The sequence below is a fragment of the Natator depressus genome, chromosome 8 (assembly GCF_965152275.1).
Source record: "Natator depressus isolate rNatDep1 chromosome 8, rNatDep2.hap1, whole genome shotgun sequence".
NCBI lineage: Eukaryota > Metazoa > Chordata > Testudines > Cheloniidae > Natator > Natator depressus.
In genome coordinates this window covers 98,813,672-98,827,833 of record NC_134241.1, presented here as the reverse complement: position 1 = coordinate 98,827,833, position 14,162 = coordinate 98,813,672, and the positions used below count along the sequence as shown (strand labels likewise).

Here is a 14,162-nt window from a genome sequence, read left to right as displayed (position 1 = left end):
AAGAGAGGGAGAATAGACCCTGCCTTGCCAGCTTCTTCCTTTACTATTATTCTTTTTGATTGTTCTGCCGCAGCAGCTAGGAGCCTCCATCACAGGCTAGAACCCCGTTGTGCTAGGGACTGCACAAACACAGAATTCAAAGGCGGATCCTGCCTCAAAAAGCTCACAATCTAAGTAAGTTCTTCCTGCAGTGGAATTCCACTCCAGAGTACCACTCTTCTGCACAAGCTGAGGCCCCCTACGTGGCTACTTTCCTAGCTTATCCTGAAGCCACTCCTCTATTGACGTTGTTATATGCTATTTTGGGCATGGGGTGCACTGGCAAGCCATGGGGCTAGGGGAAAAGTTAGAACTAGGACTGACTACCCAAGAGTAGTAATCCCTCTGTCTTGTGAGGTGCCAAGCTATGCCACTATATACACATATAAATACACACACACAAAAGGAAAAAGAAAAACCACAGTTTATGTGAAAGAAACACACCTGATTGGCAAAATGGGAAGCACAATTATCAAATTAATATCAGGAATTCCATACAACAAACAATGTGTATAAAATCCCCTCATATTTCCCAGAGAGTGCCTAGAATCATTTCTTTTTTTCCTACCCCGTCTCCATCTTTGTTCAGCGCTTTTTCTCAGGTTGTGTGTTCATTAATCCTTCTCCACTTTGAGGTCAAACATTCAATAACTGTCTGCCTTCCTCCTCCTCTTCCCCACATTCCCTGCAATGCATCTCCTCTGATTAGCAGAGATTTCACTTCATGAACATCTCGGCTTCTCTAACCGAGCCTACGCATGTGTTCATGGAATACTTACAAATATCATTTCCTTCCTGCCCATACACTACATAGCAATGCCTACCAGACCTCTGGATTAAACATCAGTGCCACTTGGTAATTCAATTTCAGGGGCCTGCTGTTTTGAATCCAGCTCAAGACATCACAAGAGCTGCTCAATTGAATTTGGGCCCTGCGTTCAGCACTATTCCCTGTATAATCTGCGCTGAACTTATTTGAACTTGCTCTCTCCACTTGAATGTTCCCAATGAGAAACAACACTTCAAATGTTCCCTGATGACATGCAGCGGAGGTGTTGTTTGCTTGGTTCCCTTTTTAAAGGTTTGCCACAGGATCTGTCCAGGTCAGAATTGTCAGCTGCCTGAAGCGGCCCGCAGGCTCTGCCTATGCAATGCAATACAATGCTCTACCTCGGGGAAGATGCTTTTCCAGTGTAAGTGTCCCCACTCACCGGATTGTTGTACATCTGAACGATGAGCTGTTTTACTCCATGCAGCGTGGGATGAGCCCAGGGAGACGGATCCACCCAGTGTCGGTTTAAATCAAACCCCATCAGGGAGCACCTGTACAAACACACAAAACAGCCATCAGTATGGTCTTCAACTTATACCCATGTCAGACAGAATTAGGTGGAAGTCCTGCTGGCTGGTGCAAAGCTCCTAGCGAAAAACAGGGCAAGTTCTCTCCAGAGCAGTAGGAGAAATCAGGCGGTGACCTGTCATGACCTGGTCGGCAGGATTTCTGTAGCAGCACCTTTGGTGACTCACATTTAAGCTTCTTACCCTTCATATCATTGTTCCCTCAACCTCCCTTTCAGCCAGCCTTGTCCTTTTCCACTTCACCTCCCCAGTCTGACCATGCTGCAGTGCCAACAATGACAGTCTCAATAGTCCATTCACCCACCTAGCCCATGACTGTCTTCCCACTTTCTTCCACGTACCAGCTACGTCTGCAAGGTTCTGCCAAAGCTGACCCACCATGCTCCTACCCCATCCTCAGAGAAGCCCTTAAGCACATGGAAGTCAACGGGCATTAAGAGGGTGCTTGAGTGCTTCACGGAATAGGGATGGACTTAAGCATGCGTTTAAGTGTTTTCACTGAGCCAGGGCTTTTCAGTCCTTCTCTCTGTTGCCAAACCTACACAAAATTAGACAAGAAAGCCATCTATTCCATTTACGTGAAAAGAAAGCCCAACCCTATTTACTTTATCATGCCATGAACTAGCCCTTACTAAGCAGATCAACCATGTAACCTTCTTAATGTGAGATCCTATATGTTACTTCTGACTCCTCTTCTCTCCCTGCTGACTCGTATTCCTCCTGGTACTTCATGGTCTAATTTCGAATCTAATACTGTCCCCCTTACTCAGGTTGAGTTATATCTCCCTCTCAAAAAGTCCCTCTAAAGTCACCCAGACTACTGGCAGAGTGAGGTACTTCTGAACATAAGGAAGGGTTGCAGAATGAGCCCCACGGTTTGTAAACTCCTCAGGGCAGGGATCACATCTGCTGTCCACTTTAGGTGTCATCTACCCCACCTTTGGGCATCAAGTGCAACATATAATTGTCACCTTGACAGAGCAAGATCTGACCAGTGGATATGGTTCAGCAATGCAGGAATCATACTGATTCTCAACAGAAACAACAGACAACCCCAGGCAAAGACACAAATTTTCCTATATATAAAACTAAACAATACAATCAAACTTGCTACTAAACCTTAAAGCTTCTTGAGACGTAAAGAGCTTTCGTTGATCCACAAACCATTGTGTGAAGGCCTGTTCTATCTTAATCTTTTAAATACACCTATACAAACAATAGAGATTTGCTCTAGTAATGTAGTTTAACAAAAATATGAAGAATCTGGGAGTTAGGACTTTACATTTAATAGGCAAAAATGAAAGGAAAATACCCAACATCCTAAATGCTGAGCCAAAACACAGGCTTGGATAGAAACACAAAATGCACAACTTGGAAGAGGAAAGTGTCAGGTTGAAACCACAAAATTAAACTCAACACTGTAGCTGGTCAGAAATCTTCCAACAGAACAGCGTTCTGCAAGAATGTATTGATTCTGTCAAAAATTTTGACAGACCAGGCAAGCAGCCAATCAATTGGCAGGTGGGTTCTCCTGGCTCCAGCTTCCCACCTCTCAGGTACCCCATCAGGGCAGGGCTTGTGGGAAGGCAGCAGAATGATTGCCCCCAGGTGGTCACCTCTGAAGTCAGGAGGCCAGTTCGCCTGTTACTCAGGAAGTCAGGTGGCTGATTCCCCACGTGGCCAGTTTCCCAGGCTGCCCACCTAAAGGTCATGTGGATGGCTGGGCTACCTGACCATTTTGTCACCTTGGCAGCTGGTGAGCCAGACAGCCTGCTCTTCTGCAAAACAAAACAGATTTGTTTCATTTCACATGGAACGGGAAAAAAAAAGTGAGAAAAATCTTTGAATTTTTTGCAGAACAGGAAACCCCATTCCTGCTCAGCTCCTCTCACGATGCCTGCCTCTGACCTCATTGGCACTGGCATAAAACAGGAGTATCGCCACTGAAAAGTAAATGGTGTAAAACTGGTAAGAGATCAGAATCACGCTAACCGACTTTTCATTTTGCAAACTTGAAACCTTCATGCTCACAATGAATTTTCTTGCTGTTTGGCAAACCACGCTAGGACACAGCATGCTGACTCCACAGGACATCTTTTGTAGGAGCTCGGTGCCAGAAATAGCATCTCCTGCATGACTAGACCAGGTCATTTACATTTAAACATATTTTAAAGTAGTAACATCACAGAAAGCAAACAAATTTTGATTCCACCATGTTCACTTTCCTTGGTCATTTGAGCAATCAGGCTATAGAGCACACGAAAAACAACAACTAAGTTCAAACGGGAATTGCGAACTGACGTTTGCACAGTATTTGTTAGTTACATAACTCACCCACCCAGGGAACAGAAATAATTATGCATAATTTCTGTAACGAACCAACACAGGACAAATTTCCTATGAATCATTCTTTATGATGAATTTCAGGATCTATTTTATGCAACAAATGAATGTGAGAAAATTGCACCAACATTTCAGAAACAAAAAAAAAGAAGCAAATTTTGACAAAGTTATTCAGATGGGATTATCCATCATTACTTAATATGATCCCAAACTAATTTCAAAATATCATTTAGTTAATCTACGATATCACTGTATTTCACCTCTATTGAAGCAACAGTTAATTTACTCTGATATGGGCATTAGTAGGTCTTTCCAGTTTTGGAGCAGTGTTCAGTTTTCTTTTTACTTATTTACCTACAGACTAATTTGCATCCATAATGTTTTCTTTATTCATCTCTTGCAAACTTGTGCCATCTCCAAGGAAACATAGTTGTTTTCCTTGGCACTTCAGATTTGATTATTGATCTTATTTCACATAAAACAGTCTCCCAAAACTTATGCATAACTGGACATGGCCAAAACATATGGTGAGAGGCTTCTGCATGACTTTTATATATCCATACTCAATGGAGACCACATGCTGAAAGAAATCTTTCCTGGACCCCTCTTTCGGCCTTCAAAAAGCTCCCCAACCTCACCATCAGAAGCAAGCTCCCCACAGACCAGGACACACCACTCAACAGATCCAGACCCTGCCAGAACAAAAGATATGTAGACACATTTCCACTGCTATGATGATCAACACCCCACCCCAGAAATACACCTTTCAAGACCCATGGGTCCAGCACATGCCTATCACACCATGTGGTGTACCTCATCCAGTGCACTAAATACCCCAGTAACAAATGTGTGGGTAAAACTAATCACTACACTATCAAAGGAACTCACACTGAAAAATGATGAGAGACAAAAACACTGTGTCACCTGTTGGTGAACACTTTTCACAAAGTGATCACTCTATATCTTACCTATCACTCCTCATCTTCAAAGGAAACCTGCACAGTATCTTCAAAAAGGTGAGTGGGGGAGCTTAAATTCATAACTTTGCTAGACACTGAAAATCAAGGACTGAACAGAGACACTGGAATTATGTTTTATTACAAGAACCTATAAACCCATTAATTTCCCTCCTCTGCCCCATTCCCCCCCCCCCCGCCACAGTATGATTAGAGAGGTGTTACAGGTCACTTCACCTTGAATGGTCCTTTGAAATATGTGTTAACTCCTTATGCTAAACAATCTGTTCTACCTTGTATTTAGCTGTGACACTCTGAGTGTGTTTCCCACACCTGAAGGAGAGCTCTGTGTAAACTCAAAAGCTTCTCTCTCACTAACAGAAATTGGTCCAATAAAATATATTACCTCACGCGCCTTGTCTCTCTTTTACAGATCCTGCATTCATGCTACTCTTTTACTCCCAGGTAATGCAGTCTCTCTTGTGTCCAATGTATCCTCTGCAACAGTTTCAACTGGGTAGTTTCCCATTTGCATCTTGCATTCATTTGTAAATCTCCTCTCCACAGCCTAGACCAGATTGTTTCCAAGTACATGTTGCTTGGTGCTTCCATTAGTTAACTGGTTGACTGATGTCTCAGGTACCCCATACATAACTTAGAAATAATAGTACCACCTAGCTCTTAAACAGGTTTTTTCATCAGCAGACCTCAAAGCACTTTACAAAGGAGATTAGTATCATTATCCCCTTTGTACAGGTAGGGAAAGTGAGGCAGAGGAAGTGGAGTGACTTGCTGAAGGTCACCCAGGGAATAGAACTGAGGTCTCCCAAGTTCTAGACCATTGCTCTATCCACTAGTTCACACTGCTTCAAAACACCAGCCCTGCAATGGGAAAAGAATTGTGTTCCACTACACCCTATCAACCTTTGAAGATTTAGGGCCAGATTTTTCATCCTTTACTCACACCGGTGAGTACCATAATGAGTGCCATTGGTTTCAGTGCCAACTGTTCACATGAGTACCCACCAGTGTCACATAGAGCTCCACAATCTGGCCCATAAAGATTGCAAGATGGTGGGTTGTATATTCTACAACAGTGGTGTGTTTATATTGTACAAGAAATAAACTAAAACATTCAGTACAAAACCAACCCTAAAGAGAGAGAGAAACTGAGAAAAGCAGAGGAAGAAAAGTTACATTTGAAGATGAGCTTTGAAATGAGACCTGGGGCTGAGCAATACAGAAGGATGTACCAGATTGAGAGAGCTGCCTTGCATTCAAAAAACAGTGAGGCTGCAGGAAGGATGGAAAATGCAGGTAAGTGAAGGGAGAGGTGAAGGAAGTAGAGAGAAACAAGCTTCGTGAGGGTGGTTGGAGCAAAGTGATGAAAGGTTTTAAAAACAAACTGGATAATTTTGAACTGGAGCCTGAAATGGATTGGGATGTTGGTGCAGGTGATTCAGAATGAAGGGGGAGGTGGTTGCATGTTTTGGTGTGATAAAGGAGGAAAGCAGCATTCTGTCTTTGCCACCTGCTCCTGCTGATCATTCACAATGGGAAACCGTAAACTTTTTTTATGACACTATTTTCACCTCCATGGAAACCAACCGTTATGTCTTTATGAACTTTCTGAGCAATCAGCAATTGCTGTTGATCGTCCATATTAACATAATTTTAAAACATTCATATGTCGAACACTTGAAAATTCAAACCGTGTTGGTTTAGAGTACACTGGACATGGTATGTTTCTGTTCCATGACTGGATGAGCATAACTCTTAGAATCAGGTTTCTGCTGTAGATACTTGGGCTTATGAATTAGAAATTCAGTTCCATTAAGATTCTCCAATACTCACCTGAAATTCACTATTTTGGCAAACATTTCTGCTACTAAACCACCATAAAGAGGTGCAAATCTAGTAAAAGCAAATTAGTTCCAATACTGAAACAGAAACTAACTGAAAATGTTTGCAGTCCCCATCTCTCTCTACTTCAAGAGGTTACCAGCCCACCTCAACAAAAGCAAAGAAGCTCAAACTAGCATCTAAACTGCTAAGAGGTTTCTGTTCAGATCATTGCCTAATATTCTGAGGTTCACCCAACACTGGTTTAAAATATCCCTCACATAGCTGCTTTAGCAAACCCCTTCTAGTTTCTTGCTAGAATTGAGAAGGGTTTAGTGATGTGGTCAATGCCGGGCCATAAAAATTTTACAGCTGCTTATGTTCCTTTCAGGTTGTGCCTTTCCTTTCAAGAACCTCCAAGTTACAGAAATCTCCAGGACCTCCGACTTTCCCTTTGCTTTGATTCTTCCTCCTCCGCCCCCCCCCCCGCAACATTTTCCTTCCCTGCACCTACTATGATCCTGAGTCTTTCGCTAACAGACCTTCTTCCACAAGGTGAGATATGGAGAATAATGGAGTAAAGGAGTTAAAGAAATCCTTTTTCATGGCATACGATTTATTACAAAGAGAACTGTACACACTTCCCTTTGGCTTTGTTGGTTCATTGGATCAGTACCGGGTGAATCTGCAGATAATACCGTACACAAAGCCTGTACGTTCAAATCCGCAAATGGCACTTGCGGTCAGGGTTAGGGTCTGACATTGAAAAGGGGTAGGGGGCAGGGGAGGAGATGCAGCATACTTTTTTCCAGGCATAGGCAATAAAAAGAGCTGAGACAGAGGGTAATTGGTCTCTGTTGTTGCTCCTCTTCGAAGCAAGAGTTGCAGCAGGAACTGCTGGGAGACTGTAGTCTGCAATAGTCACTGTGCACTATGAGAGAGAGAGGTCAAGGCAAAGAAATGGAATCCTGGCTTCTTATAATGAAAATATCATTTTAACCCTCTCAGACGCATGACATTTTACAAATCAAATGTTCACCTGTCAGCACTGGAGAAGCTGGAGTCTTCATTAGTGTGCATTTCACCCTTTGGGTCCTTGGGGGTTGTGATTTATGCATTTGCCTATAATCCATAAAAGGGGATTCTTTCAGACCGACATGTTTTAAGGCAATTAGGTAGTGAGCCAGCTATGGTTTCAGCTACAGCCATGGAAGGGTGAGTTTTGGTTTTGGTTTTTTGGCAACATTTTGCATGTGTAATTTACAACCCTGGAAACCTTCACAAAAGGCTATTTAACATCACCCCTGCACTGTATACTCCTGCCAGAACACAAGTGGACAGACAGAGCAGCATTAGCTCCCAAAGGCCACATGGTGGAGTAGATGTTTGCAGAATGAGCTTTGCACTGTGTAGAGACAGAGTTTTAAATAGTACATGATGGTTAGAGATCTGTTTTGCTATTTTCTGTGTAAACAGTGTTAAATAAGAATAAACAAAAAGGGATATTTTCTTCTTCTGACAAACACATGCATTTCCCATAGCTGGTAACAGGCATGTGCACTGAGGAGAAAACGGGTAGAATTCCCCTCTCCGATCTATAAAGCACATCTCCGTTCAGAGATTATACTTTCCCTACATACACTGAGTTCTCAGTGGTGTCAGTAGGATTTCTGTGCATGCAGCAAAAGCAGAATATTGGAGGCAAGGTCCATTACAAGGATAGGAAAATCTTGCCCTGTGATTTCATAAAAAATCTGAGAAGATAGATGTAAAAGGTATGCTAGTCCCCAGGGGCAAGTTCAGCATTGCTCCTTACAGTTTATTCTCCAATCCTTTGTCCAGTTTGATTTTCAATTTTTCAAGTGATGGGGCTTCCAACACTTTCCTTGGGAGACTACTGCACAATCCAACAGAACTCACTGCTGTGAAGCTTATGTCATGGTTACAGCGACAGCTGCACCTCTGTCCCCCTTCCAGTCTCTCTGAGGCAGGACCATCCCTACCCATACGCAAAGTACGCAGCTGCATGGTGCTCCACTCCCTGCTTTGCCTCTTCCCCACAGCCCCCGCCGCTGCTCTGCCCCAGCCCCGCCTTTTCCCACCCCCGCTCGGCCCCAGCCCCACCCCCACTCCACCCCTTCCCCAAAGCCCCTGCCCCTGCTCCACCCCCCCGCCTCAGCCCCACCCCCACTCCCCTGAGGACTGCAGCAGGGCTGGGCCTGCACTCACCGGCGGCAGGAAGTGCAGTGACCCAGCCCAGCCACGCCGCCGGTGAGTGCTGGGGAATGGTTCCCCCCTGCCCCCCAAGTCAGCCCCTCCCCCACAGAGACCTGCCCCCCATGGGGGGCTGCTTAGGGCCCCAGAATAGCTAGGGACGGCCCTTCTCTCAATAATTGTCTAAATGAACAATTAGACTGCGGCAAGCTGGGGTGTGAATGTCCCCCATGCTAGCCTGTCACAGTCTAACTATCCCTGTGAACCCTGCTGATGTGCATGAACAGTTCATTAGAATGCTTTGATCTAGCCCTCTTTGAAACTGGACTAGCTCAAAGCACGTCAATGACCTGTTAATGCGCGTCAGTAGAGTGCATAGGAATAGCTAGATCATAGCAGGCTAGCGTGGAGTAGAGTCACACCCCAGCTTGCAGCAGTTCTAATTGTTCATGTAGAGAAGCCCTGAGTGCACCTCCTCAGGTATCGGGCCTCATGCCTTTACCTGTCCTGGGGTGGCAATCTACAGTTCTCCCACACTTAGACCGGGTCCTGGACTACAGTTACAGTTACAAATTAAAAAAAAAAAAATAGTAAGAGAACCAAAAAGGAGCCACCATGGCTAAACAACAAAGTAAAAGAAGCAGCGAGAGGCAACAAGGCATCCTTTTAAAAGTGGAAGTTAAATCCTTGTGAGGAAAATAGAAAGGAGCATAAACTCTGGCAAATGAAGTATAAAAATACAATTAGGAAGGCCAAAAATGAATTTGAAGAACAGCTAGCCAAAGACTCAAAAGGTAATAGCAAAAAAATTGTTAAGTACATCAGAAGCAGGAAGCCTGCTAAACAACCAGCGTGGCCACTGGATGATCGAGATGCTAAAGGAGCATGCAAGGATGATAAGGTCATTGCGGAGAAACTAAATGAATTCTTTGCATCTGTCTTCACAGTTGAAGATGTGAGGGAGATTCCTAAACCCGAGCCATTCTTTTTAGGCGACAAATCTGAGGAATTGTCCCAGATTGAGGTATCATTAAGGTAGTTTTGGAACAAACTGATAAACTAAACAGTAATAAGTCACCAGAACCAGATGGTATTCACCCAAGAGTTCTGAAGGAACCCTAATGTGAAATGGCAGGACTACTAACTGTCATCTCTACCATATGACTGGAGTATATCTAATGTGATGCCAATTTTTAAAAAGGGCTCCAGAGGAGACTCGGACAATTACAGGCTGGTAAGCCTGACTTCAGTACCGGGCAAATTGGTTGAAACTATAGTAAAGAACAAAATTGTCAGACACATAGATGAACATAATTTGTTGGGAAAGAGTCAAAATGGTTTTTGTAAAGGGAAATCATGCCTCACCAATCTACTAGAATTCTTTGAGGGGGTCAAGAAGCATGTGGACAAGGGGATCCAGTGGATATAATGTATTTATATTTTCAGAAAGCCTTTGACAAGGTCCCTCACCAAAGGCTCTTAAGCAAAGTAAGCAGTCATGGGATAAGAGGGAAGGTTCTCTCATGGATTGGTAACTGGTTAAAAGATAGGAAACAAAGGGTAGGAATAAATGGTCAGTTTTCAGAATGGAGACAGGTGAATAGTGGTGTCCCCCAGGGATCTGTACTGGGCCCAGTCTTATTTAACATATTCATAAATGATCTGGAGAAAGGGGTAAACAGTGAGGTGGCAAAATTTGCAGATGATACAAAACTACTCAAGATAGTTAAGTCTCAGGCAGAATGCGAAGAGCTACAAAAGGATCTCTCAAAACTGGGTGACTGGGCAACAAAACGGCAGATGAAATTCAATGTTGATAAATTCAAAGTAATGCACATTGGAAAACAATCCCAACTATACATATAAAATGATGGGATCTAAATTAGCTGTTACCACTCGAGAAAGAGATCTTGGAGTCTTGGATAGTTCTCTGAAAACATCCACTCAATGTGCAGCGGCAGTCAAAAAGCAAACCGAACGCTGGGAATTATTAAGAAAAGGATATATAATAAGACAGAAAATATCATATTGCCTCTATATAAATCCATGGTACGCCCACATCTTGAATATTGTCTGCAGATGTGGTCACCCCATCTCAAACATGATATATTGGACTTGGAAAAAGCTCAGAAAAGGGCAACAAAAATGATTAGGGGTATGGAATGGCTGCCGTATGAGGAGAGATTAATAAGACTGGGGCTTCTCAGCTTGGAAAAGGACGACTAAGGGGGGATATGACAGAGGTCTAGAAAATTATGACTGGTAGAGAAAGTAAATAAGGAAGTGTTATTTACTCCTTCACATAACACGAGAACTAGGAGTCACCAAATGAAATTAATAGGCAGCAGGTTTAAAGGAAACAAAAGGAAGTATGTTTTCACTCAACGCACAGTCAACTTATGGAACTCCTTGCCAGAGGATGTTGTGAAGGCCAAGATTATAACAGGGTTCAAAAAAGAACTAGATAAATTCATGGAGGTTAGGTCCATCAATGGCTATTAGCCAGGATGGGCAGGGATGGTGTCTCTAGCCTCTGTTTGCCAGAAGCTGGGAATGGGCAACAGGGGATGGTTCACTTGATGAGTACCTGTTCTGTTCATTCCCTCTGGGGCACCTGGCACTGGCCACTGTCAGAAGACAGGATATTGGGCTGGGTGGACCTTTGCTCTGACCCAGTATGGCCGTTCCTATGTACAGTACTGTATGTATCCGCTACGCTTACCCAACAGGTCCAATTGAGTTCAAACACTTGCAGTTCTTCCCTTTAGGAGTATGTGACCAATGGTGAATAGAACCACCAGACAGTATTTTTAAACCAAAGAATGTTTCTTTAACAACAGGACAAAGTATTTAGAGAAAGGAGATTTTAAAACAACAAAGTCTCCATGCATGTCTGCCTTACCATCTCCTGATGGTAACCCATATAGGACTATATTCTTCAGTGGGTCCTGGGTGTCAGTCTGGCTCTCCCAAACAACTACATCCTTCTCAAGAGAGAGACCCTTTCGCAACTGCCAGAGTTCCTTTGTTCTTCTGCTTTCCTGGGCTTTGGACATTCTGGACACAACTAGATTTGCAGCTGGCTGGGGAGAAGGTAACATCTTCACAACTAACCGTTTGGGTATTGTGCCATAATACCACTCAAGTGTTTTCTGAGGGTGGCTTACCTTGAACCACTCTTTAGCTTCATGATTGTCTTTCTTACAAAGCCCTAGTCAACTAACCCAACATATGCCTACAGTAAACACCCCAATAACCAAGTCAACATACAATGTTTATACATTATTACAGAGCAGCTCAAAATGCCTCATACTGATATTCACCTTACTTTTCCCTTTTAATATTTCACCCAATTACTACTAGTGATATCAACTTGTATACCTATATCTATTTGGTATTTATATCCATCAAGCATATGGACGGGTAACCATGTTGGCAGTAGATGACTACTGAGGCACTATACAAACTCGAGGAAAGACTACTTGGATCTTGCAGTAGCATCTATTACACACAAAGATTAAAAACATTATTAAGGTTCACAATCAAGCACTTAGAAATTAGGAAATGACACGATTATGCTTGTCTGGGCAACCTTAATTCAGCCCCCTGGTGTTTATACACTACTATGCAGCCTTTAAGTAAAGGAGCACATATCATTGTTTCCATAGGACCCCTGACTCGTTCAATACACAGAATGGACAGGTCTCATGTAATGAGCAGCTAGTCAATAATTTGAGTTCTCCTCACTCAGTCAATGCATCCGATGAAGTGAGCTGTAGCTCACGAAAGCTTATGCTCAAATAAATTTGTTAGCCTCTAAGGTGCCACAAGTCCTCCTTTTCTTTTTGCGAATACAGACTAACACGGCTGCTACTCTGAAACTTGTCACTCAGTGTGAATCCCCTGGCCTTGTTTACGACACGCTATTTAAACCCTGCTCTGAAGAGAGAATGATTAATTTCCTCAGTTTCACAACACCCCTGAGGGGTGAGGGGATGGCAGTCTCCCCATTTTATTAGGTTGGGAGCTAAGTCAGAGAGACATTAGGGACAAAAGTATCCATTAATGTCAGGTGACCACTTTGAGATGCTTAATACCAGATTTTTCATAATACTTAGCATTCTTTATATAGCACTTTATATGTTCAAATCACAGCTCCCACCGATTTCAGTTGCAGCTGGAAGCGCTCAACACTTCCTTGCTCCAAGCCATGGGGGCACTACAGCTTTTCAAACAAAAGATCATCGGACTTTTTTTTAATACGGACAAAACAACATATTTTGCCCTAGCCTCCTGAAAATAGCCCACCCATTTAGGTTGAAATTTTCCACACAAAAAACCCTGAGCCTGAGACAGACTCTCTGCATGGAAATGGCTAAAGTTTAGCAAAGTTATAAGCAACTGAAAGCAGGGTTTTATAGAATAATAGAAATGTAGGACTTGACGGAACCTCAAGAAGTCATTTAGTCCAGCCCACCGTGCTGATAGTGGGAAGTGTCGGACACCCTTACTAATCGACAGTGCTAGCAGCCATACTTATAATATATATTCAGTTCCTTTAAATCATTACTCAGAGATCAGTCCTTCCAACCCCCTTATCATTTTTGTTACTCTTCCTTCAATTTCCTCCTATTTCTTGAAATCAGTTTAAAAAAATTCTAGCAAGTACAACAGGGATGTAAAGATATGTACATGCTGCTTTGCTCATGTTTTATTGGTGTAGATTGCACACTGCATGAGAACATGGGTATCTAAATATTTTAAAAGCTACTTTTGGGGAAGGAAATGTTATTAGGCTGCAAGGTTGCAACAATTTCGTACAGAAGTGGCGGGCAGCAACAAATAAAGAAATAAAAGGTACCAACTGTTTCCGAATGGAATCTCTTTCTAGTAAGTGCCTTTAGAGGCCGTACATTGTAGTAACAACTATGCAGGTACATGAGAGATAGCCATAAATATAACGAGAGATACATTTCTAAGGGCACCAGTCTAAAACCATCTCATTATAATAAAAATATAACTAATATAGCCTGGGGCTTTTCTTAAGACACAGGAAGTGGTGCTGGTGATTGGGAAATAAGCCTATACCCTAGAATCGTGTTAGGCATTTTTGGATGAGATGTAAAAACCATGTTCCTGAACACTTGTTGCCATTAATTAAGAGTAAAAGCAATAACCCTACTGTCTTGGCCAAAATAATTATTTTTTGATTACTAACCATTCTCCTGCTGGTTGACTTAGGCACTAGACTGTTTTCATGCCCTAAATGGTTGTGCAGCACTGCAGTGTGCTGTTAAACAGCTGTCATGTTTCAGCCAGTATTTCAGTGGTGGGTGAATCCTATCTCCCATCCGTCTATCAATTTGTTGCAATTTAAGGTGATTTGGGATAAGATGTGTTATAAAAATA

General features: G+C 42.8%; 1 protein-coding gene across 1 annotated transcript in view; it reads right to left on the bottom strand.

The window, feature by feature from the left end:
• Positions 1 to 14,162, bottom strand: part of BEND5 (BEN domain containing 5) — a 1,373,097-nt gene that overhangs the window by 205,790 nt on the left and 1,153,145 nt on the right. Inside the window, exon 9 of the mRNA XM_074961769.1 lies at positions 1,251 to 1,362. Coding sequence (XP_074817870.1) covers positions 1,251 to 1,362 — 112 coding nt within the window. The remainder of the gene's footprint in view (positions 1 to 1,250; positions 1,363 to 14,162) is intronic.